At 40.4% G+C, this 17908-nt stretch overlaps 1 protein-coding gene across 3 annotated transcripts in view; it reads right to left on the bottom strand.

Moving 5' to 3' along the window:
* Positions 1–6018: 6018 nt before the first annotated feature.
* LOC124172689 overlaps positions 6019–17908 on the bottom strand; it is a 44734-nt gene continuing 32844 nt past the window's right edge. For 2 of the 3 annotated variants that reach the window (XM_046552149.1, XM_046552150.1), the window contains exons 6-7: positions 11339–13540; positions 7296–7383 (exon numbers count right to left, since the gene is read on the bottom strand). In XM_046552149.1, the coding sequence (XP_046408105.1) occupies positions 11346–13540 (2195 nt within the window). In that variant the 3' untranslated portion in view covers positions 7296–7383; positions 11339–11345. Of the gene's footprint in view, positions 7384–11338; positions 13541–17908 lie in introns of all 3 variants that reach the window. The other variant, XM_046552151.1, reaches the window with a different exon arrangement.

The raw sequence follows: 17908 nt of genomic DNA, 5'->3' as shown, positions 1-17908 counted from the left end.
CCAACCTACCCCCTGCAGACAGACCACGAATATCATATGTCCTTGGTAATTACGCAGGAACGGAAGACCCACCACCGATATTATAAGAAAGAGAGACCAATGCATTCAAATAAGTTTCCCCGGCTAATGGACAACGGTAAGGTAAATAAATTCCTAGGAAATGCAAGGATTCGTTGGAATTGTTTTCATTGTGAATGTGCCGCAGAGAGCAGGGAGCTCTCTCTCGGAGAAGGGATAATAATCTGGTTAGCAGTCCCCGTGGTGATGGTGCCCAGTCCTCCAAAGATGCCTTTGTGCTCTCTGCCACTAGGTTGGGCTGAGTTCAAGCAACCACTGAAAGGATGGCAATAAAATCTTAATGAAAGTCTTCCAGTGGTAAGAAAACCTGGTCAAACGTTAAAAAACGTTTTTCCCGCACTCATCCATGCAGACCGTTTAAAAATGTTCCCACAGCCTAAGGGTTAAACCAATGGTTTTCAATTTTGAGCAAATGAGGGGTTTGCATTAGTGGTCCAAAGTTAAAAAAGAAGTCAGAGGAACTATCTTTGTAACTTAGTCATGACCATTTTCAGGCAACAGTTGGTTGGCTGTTTAGATGGAAGACCAGAAATGAAATAAAATTTAACCCATTAGAGCATAAAGTTATTTTTGTCAAATATTCATTTAAAAAGTAATTATTCTGGTTAATAAGGTTCATTTTAACTTATTTCTGCAATTTTTAAAATCAACAGTTTAAATAATACAGCCCTTCCGTAATATCGGACTGTCAGTTTTCAGTGTTGAAAACAGATTCAAAATAGTATGGAAAAACTTGATAGTATAGAAAATAAAAAGATCAAACTTGGGAAGAAAAATGAGATAAAAGTTATCAACATATTGAGCAAAATACTACAGTAAAAACTAATTTACTTACCCCGTTCGGGTGACTGAAAATTCTTTCAATGCAATGTCTCACATAAATGCTTCTTAACACGATAAATTCAAGGAATGAAACTAAAATATTAGCGGGGCGGTGAAGACAGGCATCCATTTAAACTTAATATAGTATCAAAATGTAGCAAAAGTCAACTGGAGCCCAGAAAAAAAATTAAATACGCGCGTCCTATATATCGGACGCTGTGCACTAATGGGTCACTAACTAAAAGAGAGCTCACCGAGAAAAAAATTGTGCTGATATTGTGGGTGCAGTGTGGAAATTGAACAAACTGACCAAGCTACTCCAGAAGTTTTCTGCTTATGAAACAGGACTGTATTACCGAGCAACACAAAATGGCTCTCTTTGTGAAAGTGATGTAGGACTAACGGGCTACAAACCCACACAGAAAATAAACATCTACTAGATATCTACAAGAGCTTAGAGGGTTCTAGGTGAACCCTCTCGGGATACAACCACCGGGGCCCGGAACCAAGCCCGAGGCTTATACGCCAGGACACCCGGGGAGGGGCTGGAGAGGAAGGAAAAAGGATGGAGACGCCGTCGCGATCGGAGCCCGCCGACACCTCCAGGGAAAGGAAAAGGGTTGGAAGGGAGTGGAATAGGGTTAAAACACTCCAATGCTATTGAAGCAGAGGAGGCCCTACCTAGCGAAACCATGCGTATGCAATTTTTCTACCACCATCCCGGGGAGATTTTCTATGAGGAAGAAAAATCCCAGATAGGGACAGTGGGAAACTAGATATCTACAGATAGATAAATAGTTCAGCTTATTAAAACAACTTGTCTGTTTCCACAATTTTATTTTTTCACCGACCATGGTTTCGGCAACTTGTGCCGTTGTCAAGGTACATAGCCTTGGGTGACAGCCATTTTATAGGTTTTTCAGGAGGGGGAAGGAGGGAGGGGAGGGGTTATTGGGGTGTGTTCATTCCGAGGTTACTGATGACGTCGATGGGCGATGGGTTGGAGGTGGGGTAATGTTCAGAAGGGGTGAGTGGAATGGGAACATATGGTCGTTACATAATTTAAAATCAGCGCCCGGGCAATTCACAATTTCAAACTGTTCTGAGAAATCCAGTTTCCGCCCCTTGTCATGTACTACATGTGAAATTTTTGCATCAAAATTGCACCAGTGGTGTTTGTCATTCAAATGTCTTCCAATTCCTGATGAGATGTCATTATTTACGAAACATCGTCTATGTTCTCTCATTCTCGTTTTAACACTCCTCCCAGTCTGGCCAATATATTTGGTTTCACAATCGTCACAAGTCAGTTCATACACTCCACTTTTATTATCATTACAATATGCGTCTTTAGAGTTAGACAATAATTTACCTAGTGTCAATGGATTATAAAAAGCCACTTTGGTTTTGTCATTTGAAATAATCTTTCCAAGTTTAAAAGAAATTTTCTGGATAAACGGTATCTTTAATAAGTTGAATATCAAAGATTACCACCGCATCACACCGAACACTGTATCTTTTATTTCGATAAATCGTTATCTAATAGACATCTATCGTAGATATCAATTAGATATATTATTGTCAAAACAGCAGCATGTCACCTGTGTATCTAATAGGTATATATCTATTCATAGATGAAAATAGACAATATATAGACATCCATTTTCTGAGTGGGAAAAGGCCATGTACACATCAATGTTTTGAGTTGTTAGAATATTTTGGGAATAAGAAACCTCTTCTGTCCTCACGTAACTGTTTGCATTCGATCTCCAGAGCTCATTGATAGGGTAACGAAAGGACAGGCTGGTACCTCAAAGGAATGCTATGCAAATGCTGACAAGCAATAGGGTAGTTTCCTTCATCAAAGAAAATGAAAGGCATTGATTGCGATCCGTAACCCACCATTAGTGTATTCATAATACACAAATTATTTGGTTTTTGAAATACTGGTTTAGACGAATGGCGAGGGCCAATTTTATCCTCATTTGAAAAAGGCCAGATTGGCGTCCATGCAATGCCACTCCTCGTGACGTCAAAGGGACCTAGTTTCAATACGAGAAGATAGGATTTTACATCTTCTGAGGTTACCAATGCATGCATGAGGCACAGAGCTCAGGGAAACATTTCTTAATAATCACCTATGAAAACTGGCTGAGGTCAGAAAGTTTTCTTTGTTTGATAAGGTATTAATAATCCTTATTTAAGCCAAGCGCTACCAGCTAGCTGGGTACTCTGCTACCTGATAGCAGCCTGCGTCGTATCAGTGCTCAGAGCCTCGCCCCAAGGTCACCTCACTTGCGGCAGCCGGAGCCAGAAGGACGTCACACGGGAGTTTTCCCGGCATTCATACTTAGCCGTTGCATTTTCGCGCGCTTGAAAATTTTCACTTTTAATTTAACCGCGAAAAATAGATATCATCATTTAAAAATCTAAAAGCGTGAAATACGTACTCCAGGAGTAATAATCTTTCGATTTAGGGAAAAAAAAGGAAACCACCCTATTGAGGGACTAGTTTGAGCATTACGCATTCCATCAAGGTAGTGAGCCTTTAAAAAATAAGAACACTGTTTTGGTTTTAGACATGGTTTATGATCATTAAAAAGTAATCCACACTCTGTTCACACTAAATATCACAATTTTCATAGAATATAACACACTCCAAAATCAGATTTATACAAAAATATTCATCTTGTATGACCCATTGTTTCTGCGATGGCTAAGTAATAAATCTAGAGCTTCTCATGACCCAAGATCAGATTTATAAAAATACATTCATCTTATATGGCACTGAGGTATTTGTACTGGGGCATTTGGAGGAAAGGACTGAGTAATCAGATCATTATTGTACCATGAGATCGTGCAGCCAAACCTGAAAGCTAAATTCATTAACACATTACGCATCATGCAGATCACAGAAGCCAGTTATTTAAGTCACCCACCACGAGCCATAGTGACCATTCAGGGCGTCACGAAATTCCAGAGAATTTCTGATACCAAGGGCCACAGGGACTGATTGAACTTTTAACTGAAACTTGACTACCGACTACCTGAAACTCTTAACTAACCTGAAACTTTTAACATTACCTTGAATGTATAAATATGTATATACATATATATATTGTCAAAATGATCATGAAAAATCAAATGTAAATAGTACCCTTTTTCTTGGTTTAAATATTGATGATTCCCTTAACTGGGAGACCCATACAAATTCTCCATGCTCCACCCTCGCCAAAAGTGGATATGTTATGAGAAATCTTGTAGATATTGATAATTTTTTTTTTTAATGGTCTATTACAGTTATATTCAATCCCATTTGTCGTATGGTATTACTATCTGGGGATCATCACCTGCATTCCGTAGGGTTTTTTTTGTTACAAAAAAGAAATATAAGGTATATGGCAAAGATGCCCCCTTGGAAATCTTGTAAACCATATTTTAAGGGATTAAAACTTTTAACATTACCTTGTATGTATATATCTCAATTGTGTATGTATGTAAAAGATAATTTAGAAGGCTATATCCAGTTTTTTTTCCGGAAGACTAAATTCATGGCTCATTCACGGTTGAGTGGGTGTCCTGTGGCTCCACTAAAATGAAAGCACTGCCACACTTGCCGAGGGGTCTGTCTGATGACGCCACCCCTCCCGTGCGATGAGATTTCCTAAGGAAGGTAGGAAGCGACGTCCTCACCTCTTGACCTGTTCAGAGCTAATTCGACCTTGTTTTACCCCGCCCCCCTAATATACAAAGTTAAGGAAGTTGATGTGTAGTTTTCCACGGCGTTGTCTAGATGATGTCACCATGTTTCTGGGTTTCACCGCGTGGATTTTCTTCGTGACAACAGTTTCATTTCAGGGTCCGAAAGACGTTTTGCCGCACGACATTCAAGAAGGTGTCTACAAAGTGCCATGTTCATGTGGCAAAGACTACATAGGAGAGACCAATGAAAGTGCGCATCCAGGAACACAGAAAAGCCGCAAGAAATAAGCAATTTCAGCTCTCCGCCATTGCGGAGCATGCATGGAGCGAACCCGGACACCAGATACTGTTTGACGAAGCAACAGTTGTTAGAAAAGAAAATAGATATTTTCCCAGGCTAATAAAGGAGGCTATCGAAATATACAAGACACCGGAAAACATGAATAGAGAAGACGGCTACCCTCTCCACAGCTCGTGGAAGAGGGTCATACGAGAGAAAAGAAGGTGGACCAATCAGCATCCAGCATGAAAAATTGGCGCCAAAAATGAACTATATAAGTCACAAAAAATTGAATCTCGACATCGACCTGAAGACGCCGGTTGGAATACCGGAGAAACTGTCGTCACAAAGAAAATCCACGCGGTGAAACCCAGAAACATGGAGAAGTTAAGGAATATACGAAGTTAAGTGCTCTTGCGGAGACTCATACATTGGCCAAACATCAAGAGCCATGAAAATCAGAATGCAAGAACACCTAAGGGCCACCAAAAATAGACAGTTTCGGTTAACCGCCATTGCCGAGCACGTATGGGAAGGACCAACACACAATGTGGACTTTGAAAATGCAAAAATCATCGCTGGAGAGAAGTATTACTTTCCGCGATACATGCGAGATGCTATCGAAATAGCAAAAACCATCCACATTCAACGGGGAGGACAGCTATTTGCTCACAAACAGCTGGAAGAGACTCTTACCAAAACCGACCAATCAGAACGCACCTATCCAAAACCAAGGCCTATATAAGACGGGCAAAAACGTGCATCAAACACTTCCAACCTGAAGACGCCAGCTGCAACGCCGGCGAAACTGCCGTCATGGAGATGAAACGACGCGGAGGTCAACCCGAAAACCTCGCTGCACATGTTACCCTCTTCAAGTGGCGCTGGAACAATCAGTGTACCATACACTTTTTGTGTACAAATTCAATTTATTTCACGTAACTATAGAAAAGAAATTCTAAATTGGCCATATAATTCTCCCTGCCCGTCCACCTTGCAAGTCAGAAATGTTACTGTGTTGGTGTGCGGGAAGGGGGAGAAATTCCCCGCAGGGACCAAACACCAGCCTCTCAACCGGAAAGCCCAAAACACACGCACTCACACTAACATACACAACAAGATCCTGTGTGGGGGCTGTAGGGACCTCCACTAAGGATTCTCGCTCCACAAAAAACCGGGAATCTTCACAGGATGGGCCTGTTAAAGACAGCCAGATATCCATGGAAACACTTGCACTCAATACGCAGTCACTCACACATTCACTCGCCTGTAGATGGCTTCAATGTTCCGGGAGAAAAAATATTGCTCCAAGAGAGCGTCGTAGGGGGATCGGCAAGGGGATGAGGAAAACACACGTGGGAGAAATACACGGCCATTTGGGAGAATTACACGGCCAATTGAGAATTTCTTTTCTATAATTTCCGAGGCCGTAGAAGCTCAACCCCCTTATTTTCATTTATTTCATGTAATAGAGTTCTTTTTTTCTAAGAACAACAACTCCCAAGGAGGTCCCCTCTCAAAAGTGTGTTTCCACATGTGTTTCACAAGCACGTGATGCCTTTTAAACGTTTCATAGCAATATTTGCAACTAAACAAAGAAAGATATTGACCATTAGAAAATCTCGTCCTTAATGGAGCACTTATCAAACTGTCACTGTCCTCATTACTCACAGCAATGTCTTCCCTAGCATAATTTTCACCTTCGCTGATTCTTGCCGCTTCTGCAAGCGATTCGCATGAACCAGACAAACTCCGGCTCGATGAGGCACAGATCAGATTGGCGTTATCATTATTGTTTTCCATCACACTGCCCTCCACCTGCTCACCATTTCTACCCTTGTTGAAAAATATACAACCGTGCGTGCCCCTAAGTGAGGAATCTATCCCCTCGACTCCTTTAGAACTGTACGCTTCGCACGACCCTTCCCGCAATATGGACTCTTCACTCGACACGAAGCCTTCCAGACTCTCCGTGCACAAGATTGAAGAGATATTTCTTCCAGCACCATCTAGATCGCCTCGTACGACATCAGTTTCATTGCCAGACCCTTCCGAATCCTCCAAGATGAAGTCTTCGTACAATTCGTCATCGCTGCTAATCACAGAAATGCAATTATCACAGTCGACAGTCTTCTCCAGAGCGAAACGGTCCATGTTTATCCACTCCACGACCTTATCTTTCGAATCTCCCTCCTCATTTCCAACTGAATTCACCCCTTCTCCATTACCGCACCCATCTGACCTTTCCTCTTGACCCTCCAACTCAGACGGAGACGCTTCATTTGATAACGTGTTAGCTTCCCATGCACATTCTCCGCCTCCACACGATAAACCTCCTCCGCCGATGCTGATTTCGCTGCTCCTTATCTTTGGGCTTCCAACGTCTATCTCCTCTGAATCGGAAGACTGAGTCCTGGACGGCCTGTCAGGTTCTGATTCAATTGTCTTCCATCTGGACCTCGGGAACCCACTTTCACTGTCAAAAGACTGCTGTTCACCTCCTAGAAAGATGAAAAGAATCAGTGAATTTTCCAACAATTTAACTTATTACAGTTGAGGACCTCAAATCCGGAAAGCTTGGGACCGAAGGGTTCCTAGGGTCCTGGTCTTCAGCATGTGGAAGCAGGGGCACAGCTAGGAATTAAGGCTGGGGAGGAGTTTACGTGCAACCAATATCGGTGTGTGTGGGGGTATAGTATACCCACCAGGGTAAGCAGTAGGTGCGATATTAATAAATTGCGGAATTTTAAAAATATATGGTTCGATGTAGTGAGTTTTACAGCTTTCTGAGGGATATTTTATTCATCCTGACACAATTCTGTGTACTAATTAAATTACTGTGTATTAAAGGTGTATAAGGAAAAAAGTAAGAATGAAACATTTATCGCTGAAAATGTCATTTCATGTAGGTAATCGTGGCTGCATTAATGGTCTCTAGTTGTCTCGCTATGATTTACAGAGGTATTAAGGCCGTCTCGGGGGTGTCTCCTTGGTATGGTAAGTGGAGGTTTTACGAGATAAAGAGGTTCATTACATGGAGGTTTGCCTATAAATTTACATGTAAATCATACGGGACCGTAAGGGATGGTATCAAGTATGGAGGTTTATGATGTAAAGAGGTTCACTACATAGAGGTTTTACCTTATTAATAGAAGAGTGTAAGGATTAATGAAATATCCTTCAGAAAGCCGTAAAACTCACAATTTTGAACCGTTTATCTTAAAATTCCACAATTTATTAATATCGCACCTAACGCTCATCCTGGTGGGTATACCATACCCACCAGGTCACGGATAGTGTAACAAGAATTCCACATCACTGGTCAAGGGTTAAAATCCTCCAATATAATAATAATAAGTTATCTTCAAGTTATTTGCCTATGATTCATTGCTAAAGGTTGTTAAGGAAAATACATTCATTGAAATTAGCTAATTTTAGGGGTTGTGAAAACAAAAATATACGTATTTTAAGTTTATGCACGTTTCAGTTTGAACGTCTGCAGAATGGAGTATGTGCACGTTTTTGGGAAGTGATCTTAAAAAAAAAATAATCTCAATTAGGCTAAATTCCGAGTCTGAGAATAGAGAGGTACTTTTTAAGTGAGATATTAATTATGTATTAAAATTTGCAAAATTAATGATACGCTGAAACACCAGTCGGCCATATTCTCAGAGCTGTGACGTCATTTGTTTGATGTGTTCTCCGGCATACCTTGTTCTTTAGAGTGAGCCCCTCTACAGCATATACCAAGTTTGGAAAGAAGCCATGGAATGACTTATGAACTAGATTTAAAAGTGTGTAAATGCCATCGTCAACATCTTTTAATTCATATATTTCTCGGTTACGCTGATGATCAAGACTTTCCAATAAACTTTTCTACCGTGAACTACCTAATACAGTGAGTCCTCTATTAACGTCACATACCGTTCCTGAAAAATGTGACGATAAACGAAATGACGTTAGTCGAAGCATAACATCCCATAAGAAACAATGTAAAAAGTGAATATCGGCTCCTAGACCTCACAATTCCTAAGCGAAAAAATTTTAGCGTATCATATCTGGGGCATTTTTTACGATGGGAATGCCAAGCTATGGCATAAATACGAGTTCCTGTCTTCATCGACGACAATAGCAGCACTGACGTAAATCCTTCTCCATCTTTGTATCTTCCCGCATTTGCTTTTCGGCTTCGCTATGGTGGTCGCCCGGGCGAGCGTCGCCTAGGCATCATCATCGCTGAAACATCGTCATAGTTACAGGAACCAAAATTATTGTGAACTCGGCAAAAAAGTGATGACAAAAACTCCGAGTTCTACATGGAAAAATGCCTTGAAATCACTTTTTAGGTTCCTGAAAACCATTATTGCAAGTAAAACCTTGCGCACCTACCTAAGAATTCATTTTGCATAAATTTTTGCTAAAACCGTAATCGCATTTAAGACTAAACACACCGTTTTACACTTTGCTTAGACTGACTGTATTACCGCCCACAAAACGAACAACCTGCAACGCCCGCCACTTTGCCTTTTTTTCGAGCGAAATTTAAAAGACTTGACGTTATCGCGAAGCGAAGGTGCGATAAACGAATGACGGTCTCAAAATTTTCGTGACGTTATCGCGAAATGACGTTAAACGGGGTGACGTAGAACGAGGACTCACTGTACAGTAGATTCTGGTTAATTGGGATATATCGGGATTTGTGCACTTTGCCCCAATTAAGCGAACTATCCTGTACATCGGGCATAATCAAACGTTGAAATGATCGAAAGAAGACTAAGGAATGTTTATAATGCAACATAAGTTTATTAAACTATTAATTTGATTAATAGATATGCGAGTTTAGTTAATTTATTATAATTTTTAAGAATTATAATAATTCAGTTAAGAATATTTTTTTCACAGCCTCGGGCGATGCAGAATGAATGTCTTTTACCAACTCCTGTAAAAGAAACATCCTATCTTCTTGCGGATAGTATAACAACAAGAGCTTTCAAAATAGGGCAAGAATAGGAACAATTGTGAAAAATAAGAGTAAATCAAAGGAGGAAAATATAAAAAAATAGTATTCTGAAAACAAAAAATTTTAATTTAGTCGCAAGCATAGAGTCTTTGTCGCCGACTCATGGCCCAATAAAGCGGCATGCTGTCCCAATTAAGCGGAGAGTACTCTGGGATATTCCTCTATTGGGTTCTGTTCTACTAGATCTCCCCCAATTAAGCGGCTGCCCCAAGTAACCATTAAAGCCATTAAACGGAATCTACTGTATAAAGCCTGAATCACACGATCATTTTTTTTCGTCGCGAAAGTGATCACTATCGAGATCACTTTTCCCGTCGCGAAAAGCAATCGCTCTTGTGATCATTTTTCTGAATAACACGGTCACTCCCGCCGTCGCTTTTCGCATCATTTCCAATATCACAGCTCGTTGTCATAGGACCCACATCACGAAATTATATAGCGTGTTTGTTTATCCATGTCATTCCCACAATTGTCAAACGTTGCACTGCAATTGCTCCATAGGGGAATGCGTTCCGACTGGCTGATATGGGGTTTTAGTGACGGTTTTAGCGACGGAAAAAGCGACCGGACGAGTGATGAAAAATAGCGATGAGAATCCACATCGCGATCGCGAAAAACAATAGGGTGGTTTCCTATTATTTTTTTATTGCCTAAATCGAAAGATTATTACTCCTGGAGTACGTATTTCACGCTTTTAGATTTTTAAATGACGATATCTATTTTCCGCGATTAAATGAAAAGTGAAAATTTTCAAGCGCGCGAAAACGCGACGCTTAAGTATGAATGTCGGGAAGTCTCTCCGCGTGACGTATTTCTGGTTCCCCCTCCCGCCCTGCGAGGTGACCTTGAGGCGAGGCTTAGCGCTGATACGACGCAGGCTGCTAGCGGCTAGCCTAGTACCCTGCTGGCTGGTAGCTCTTGGCTTAAATAAGGATTATTAATAACTTATCAAACGAGGAAAACTTTCCGACCTTAGCCAGTTTTAATAAGTGATTGTTAAGACATGTTTCCCTGAGCTCTGCGCCTCATGCATGCAATGGTAACCTCAGACGACGTATAACTCCTATCTTCTCGTATAGAAACTAGGTCCCTGTGACGTCACGTGGAGTGGCATCGCATGGGCGCCAATCTGGCCCTTTTCAAATGAGGATAAAAATGGACCATTGCCATTCGTCTAACCCGGTATTTCTAAAACAAAATAATTTGTATATTATGAATACACTATTGGTGGGTAACGAATCGCAATCAATGCCTTTCGTTTTCTTTGATGAAGGAAACCACCCTATTGCCGCCGACGATCATTTTGCCCAGTGCTCGCGATAGTGATCACTTTCGCGACGAAAAAAAATGATCGTGTGATTCAGGCTTAACCTTCAATATGCATAATAACAAGTAAAAGAACTGCGCCATGCATCTGGTACCATACAGAACCTTACAATTTTATCATTTATTCTGCCTCACGTGGGACAGCATATGACGATCCAGAGAAGCCTTTCCTCCAAAGAAACGGTTGCAAATTTTGCAGAACAGCTCCGAGTGGAAGGATTGGTGCAGACGCAATGCAGCCAGCCTCGTGAACTTCTCCCCGCACGCCAAACAATGGTGGGAGCCGCTGCGCTTGTGCTTCTCCAGGTGATCTTTCAGGGACGACTCGAGAAAGAACGTTTTCGAACAAAGTCCGCAAAAGTAAGGCTTATTCTCTCGTATCCCGACACATTTCCTCTTTGACGAGTTTGTGTTTTTCCTTTTGGGATGCACCTTCAACTTGTGACTCCTCAGGGAACACCTGCTGTTAAAGGTCATCCAGCAAACTGTACACGATCGTTCCAAGAGCTCATTGTCCATGTGAACAGTCACGTCATGTCTCCTCAGAGATCGCATTCTCTTGAACGACTCCCCGCAAGTCGGACAGATTTTCCTCTTCTGATTCTGGACGTGGACGTACTTCATGTGCAGTTCCAACGTACTGCGCAGTGAGAAACGTTTGTCGCACGTATCGCACTTGTGGGCCAAATTCGCATCCCTTCCCATGCAACGACTCTGGCAATGGAAGTCCAAAGTTGACTTCGTCTTGAACTGTGAGCCACACATTTCACACCAAAATAGCGGCGAGTCGTAGGAGATCCCAGCAGAGGCAGACACGAAAATAATGTCGTCGTCGTTACCCGCGTCAAATCCAAGCACCATGTCTGGATCCCTAACATTGCCATTAAAACCATTCGAGGCGTTTCGCTCTGGGCGGTTACGCTTCCTTTTGCGTTTCTTCGCACGTACGTGCTTCTTCTTGTGCTCCAAAAACAAATCTTTACCCCGGAAGGTTTCGCCACAATCTTTGCATTTAAACAACACAATGCGCAACTTTGGAGCGGAGAGAATGTCCGTTGTCGAGTCGCAGTTCCCACTACTGACACCGTTGACATTGCGATTGTCTGCTTCTCCACCCAAAACCCGTATCGTACCCAATTCAGCAGGCACTACAGCCTGAGATCCTGGGCCCATAACCAAAGAATCATGGCCAAGTGGTTTCGTCTCACGCCCATCCAAACTATTCGACCCAGATTCATTTGTGTTTGGGGATAAAATCATCAAAAAAGTCTCACTAATTTTCCTATGAAAACATTCTTTCTCCTGGTGTATCACTAACGCAGATTGACTTGCAAAAGTTTTGCTGCATTCTCTGCAATTAAACGTACGACGAATGCAATGCTGGGAAAATCTTGACCTTAACGAGGCACTTATCAAACTGGCACTAAGCAAGGTGGCATTAATCAAACTGCCACTGTCCTCATTGTTTTCATCCAGAGGGTTGGCCATCCTTGAACAATTTTCATCCGTGTCAGTATATTGCCCAGCTGCTTCTGCAAGCGATCCGCATGCACCAGACAAACTCCTGCTTGATGAGGCACAGATCCGATTGGCGTTATCATTATTGTTTTCCATCACACTGTCCTCCACCTGCAAACCATTTCTACCCGTGTTGAAACATATACAACCGTGCGTGCCCCTATGTGAGGAATCTATACCCTCGACTCCTTTAGAACTGTACGCTTCGCACGACCCTTCCCGCAATATGGACTCTTCACTCGACACGAAGCCTTCCAGACTCTCCGTGCACAAGATTGAAGAGACATTTCTTCCAGCACCATCTAGATCGCCTCGTAAGACATCAGTTTCATTGCCAGACCCTTCCGAATCCTCCAAGATGAAGTCTTCGTACAATTCGTCATCGCTGCTAATCACAGAAATGCAATTATCACAGTCGGCAATCTTCTCCAGAGCGAAACGGTCCATGTTTATCCACTCCGCCACCTTATCTTTCGAATCTCCCTCCTCATTTCCAACTGAATTCACCCCTTCACCATTACCGCACCCATCTGACCTTTCCTCTTGACCCTCCAACTCAGACGGAGACGCTTCATTTGATAACGTGTTAGCTTCCCATTCACATTCTCCGCCTCCACACGATAAACCTCCTCCGCCGATGCTGATTTCGCTTATCCTTATCTTTGGGCTTCCAACGTCTAACTCCTCTGAATCGGAAGACTGAGTCCTGGACGGCCTGTCAGGTTCTGATTTTATTGTCTTCCATCTGGAACTCAGGAACCCACTTTCACTGTCACAAGACTGCAGTATCCCTCCTAGAAAGATGAAAAGAATCAGTGAATTTTCCAACGATTTAACTTATTACGTATTATCTAAGGATGTGCAAGTACTCGAAAACTTGTACAACACAACTACACACGACCAATTTTTTTTCCTCAACTTTTCCCTGATTTTCCCAGAAATTTCTTAATTTCCCTGGCCTTATTTCAAATGTGATCTCTCTTAATTCAACAGTCATTTAAAATGATTACGATAGTTGGATATCTTTTTTTCTTATTTAATGTTAGGTAAGCTCTCATATGGAACAAAATAGCGGCAACTAATTGTTGCAATTGTGAAAATTACAGAATATTAAAGGTGCACAAGAAAAAAAATAAGATTGAAATATTTATTGCTGAAAATTTTATTCCAAGTATGTAATCGCGGCTTCATCAATGGTCTCTAGTTGTCTCGGTACGATTTGCGGAGGTAGTTAGGCCGTCTCGGGGGTGTCTCCTTGGTATGATAAGCGGAGGTTTAACGAGATAAAGAGGTACACCACAAAGAGGTTTGCCAACAAATTTTGCATGTAAATCTGACAGGACCGTAGGGGTAGTATGAAGTATGGAGGTTCCTAATGTAAAGAGGTTCACAGAAAAGTGGTGTAAAATTCAGTTCCTTGGTGATATATCCAACAAAATAGCCAAGCACATCCCTAATAATAAACTCTGAACTTGCTTTTACAATCCGATCACCTTGGGAAAGCTGCTTTGCTGCTCTAAACATAGCATTCCTCACCTTAAACAATCAGGGGTTTAAGGCATCCACCGAGTTAAGTATGTCTCGACTCACGTAAATCCGTACTTACGTAAGTGATAACCGTATTTCAAGTGATTACGTTAATTTTCGAATGCGAGCGCGATGAAGTAGATATTCGCTCGTATACCCAATGGCAGATAAAATATCGAGTAGCTATTGAGTTTTTTATGTGATAAACAAAACAAAGTGACCCATTTAATCATTCCTCGAAGGAATTTTCATTTATTTCTGTAGAAAAATCGCTTATAAATCCCTAGTAACCGATCAACGTGAAAATTTTGCAGTTCTGGCCAGGGTTGATAAAAATCATGATTTTTTCAAAAAAGTCATTTTTGTTGATTTTTTTGATTTAAATCGGATTTTATTGATTTAAATGAGATTTTTATGATTCTCCATTCATCAAAAATTCAGTTATTTGCAAAACTAACTATTTGGGCAGCATATATTGGAGAATGGTCGTTTGCAGAAACAATAAGAGGCAACATACTCTAAACTTAATACAACATTTAGTCAATCAGGGGAGAGAACTATGGAAATGGCAATGGTATCAAATTAAAAATTACACCAGCTTAATACATATAATATTGCCATTGAAGGTATCAAATGTGCTATATTATGCGGTTCTAAAGCATATGAAGTTTAGAAAAATTCTGTAATTGCAACTTTGTATGGTGCCTACGCTTAGAAGTTAAATCAGAAAACAATTTTTTTTCAACGGATACTCTAGTATTCTAACCAAAGCCATTTTTTTTTAATTTTCATGTTAGATGCATTCCTACAGTATCATTTCTATTTAAGAGCCACCATTGTGCTGATAACTGTCGATTCATTGTATTAATTAAGAAATAAAATTCAAAATTATGCACTTACAGCTTCCTTTTCTTGACTCTTTAAAAATCAAACATATAGATCACATTATGATTTAAATCAAAGTGATTTTTAAAAATAAAAATCAAGTGATTTAAATCAAAGTGATTTAAATCAATCAACCCTGGTTCTGGCGATGGAAGTGGTTGCGCAACAATCAGGGGCTTCTAGAATACAGTGCAAGGATTGTAATAAAGTGAACATCGGTCGGACGGGCAGGAGCGTCAATACAGGCGTGAAGGAGCACAGAAAATGCAGGGAGAAAAGGGATACCACCTCTTTTGTGGAGAAGCATCTCCTCGAAGTTAACCCTAATACGGGCAAGGTGAGTGTCTTGGACTCATCGCATCACATTTTTGAGAATTTTATTATGTTATTGAAATGTCAGCATTTTGTAAATTTTTTTACTTCTTCTAATTGTATATCTATATATATAAAAGAAAGTCGAAAATCGTGTTAGTTAGAACACTTATAACTCGAGAACGGCTGCACCGATTTTAGTGACATTAGGCTCTTTGGATTCGCCTCAGCCTTGGATAACATATAGGACATTAAAAAATAGGAAAAGTTCACAAAAAAATTCAACTTTATCTTCGAGATATGTTTTTAGGAGTTGATTGTTAAGACGGTCAAAAAAATAAGATTTTTAACAATATTTAAAAAAATTAAAATGTTCAAACGTGCTAAAAATATTAAAGTAATATTAAAATAGTATTAAAATAATTGAATTAGAGGTAAGCTCAGCTCGAATTGAGTTGTCAACAAACACATAACTACTGTGTGTATAAACAAATCTCCAAGCAATTGTTGATTATCAGTAATGTCCGTGTACTCTGCATGAATTCAAATCTTTTAACTTTGTAATAAACGAAGACGAAGTCACCAACTATCTATCTGAATATTTAAAGTCCTTGGACGCACCTGGCTTACCACGGCACGATTTACAGCTAAAGGTAGGCTCTGTGTTCATGATCTTTCGAAACCTAAACCAACCAAAACTATCCAACGGAACGAGTTTGGTTATTAAAAAAACTGATAATGAAAGTGATTCACGCCACTATACTGAAAGGAAAATTCAAATATGAGGAAGTTCTCAATCCGAAGATTCCATGATCCCAACTTATATGCCCTTTTGAGCTTAAACGTATTCAATTTCCAATTCGTGTTGCATTCGTGATAACGATTAACAAACCGCATGGTCAGTCATTCAGTTTTTGTGATGTTTGTTCTCATGTGTCAGTGAAAACCCATGATTTTCTCATGGTAAATAATATGTGGTATGTTTACGAGTCGGTAAATCATCCGCTGTATTTCTTCCTTCGCTTCAAGGGCGCAGCTAGGAATTAAGGATAGGCGCAGCTAATACTAGCGGGTCTGTAGGGTATAGAAAACTCGCCAAGGTAAACGAGAGGTGTGGGGGCCCTCCCCAGAAATTTTTTTAGGATAAAAGGTTCAAAATGGTAGGTTTTTCAGCTGTGTGAACAGTTAAATATTATGTGACTCATCCGTCCCCCTAATATTAATAACCAATTGTTTTTTAAAAAGATTCTCTGAGCTTTTACGGGGGTTTTAACCCCCAAAAACCCCCCTCGCTGCGTCCCTGCTTCGCTTCGCTATTTTTATTTAGCTTCATTCGCTTTATCTTGCGCCTGATAACAAAACAAAAACTGTTGTTTATCAGAAGGCGCTTGACGCAAGACATTAAACCCTAATGTGTAGGGCACACCGTGGTGCGTTTACGCATGCAGCACGTTTACGCAGTGCATTTTTTCCAAACAGAGATACTATAACTGGCGCGCCTAAAGTCATTTCATACGAATGCTGCTTCATAGGGGCTTTTCTTACACTGTTTTGAGCATCAGTCAAGCGTCGGTCTGGCGTTGCGTTAACCTGCCCCGTGAACGAGCCAAGTTTACGCTATGGACTTAGACCTAAAAACATTTTTTTACGGTTAATAACACAAATAGCCAACAACTGATTGCGTATAATTTTAATTTCATCAATATTTTCTCATTTAATTTATAATAAATCAAATATTATTAAAACGATGCAGCCGCTCTTTATTTATAAATGGTGCAACTAAACTATAAGTTCATTGAATGTTAGGCGGTACGAAGTTCGCCGGGTCAGCTAGTTATTTATAAATTAGTGTAATTCAAACTTCTTTCGGAATTAACGCAACCTAAAAAATAATTTTTTCCCCTGAATTCCCACAAATCCAGGCAAGGTGAGTCTGTTTGCACGAAATGTAAAAAAAGTAATGTGCATTTCACAAATTTTTGGTTTGAATTGTCAAAATGATGTAAAATCATCACTATGTACATGTAACGATAAATATTTGGTGTTTTATGTAGTGAAAACAGAAAGAATTAGTCAAAAGAGTCCACTGTACTCGCTGTTTGACTATTTATGAAATTAATGAGTAATGTAAAACTTTTGTTAAACAAAAAATAATCAATTTTCTGTTAAATGATTCTATAGCGCACAATATGTACAAATTGATGTGAAAAGTAATATTGTTCACTGTTTAATAGTTTAAATTAAAAGCATAAGTTAAAAGAGTCCATTGGACTCACCTTGCCCGATTACGTCAGAAAAATATGTTGCCCGTATGTTAGGGTTAAACATTCATGTGATTTTGACCCGGAGATCGTCCGCGTGGAGAGGGAAGGCCGAACACTGGACACTTAGGAAAAACTGGAAATTGTGTAAGAAGGAGGGATTTGTATGATCATGTA

The sequence above is a fragment of the Ischnura elegans genome (assembly GCF_921293095.1).
Source record: "Ischnura elegans chromosome 13 unlocalized genomic scaffold, ioIscEleg1.1 SUPER_13_unloc_2, whole genome shotgun sequence".
Lineage (NCBI taxonomy): Eukaryota > Metazoa > Arthropoda > Insecta > Odonata > Coenagrionidae > Ischnura > Ischnura elegans.
Note: the sequence above shows the minus strand (reverse complement) of the source record. Positions and strands in the feature narration are given on the sequence as shown.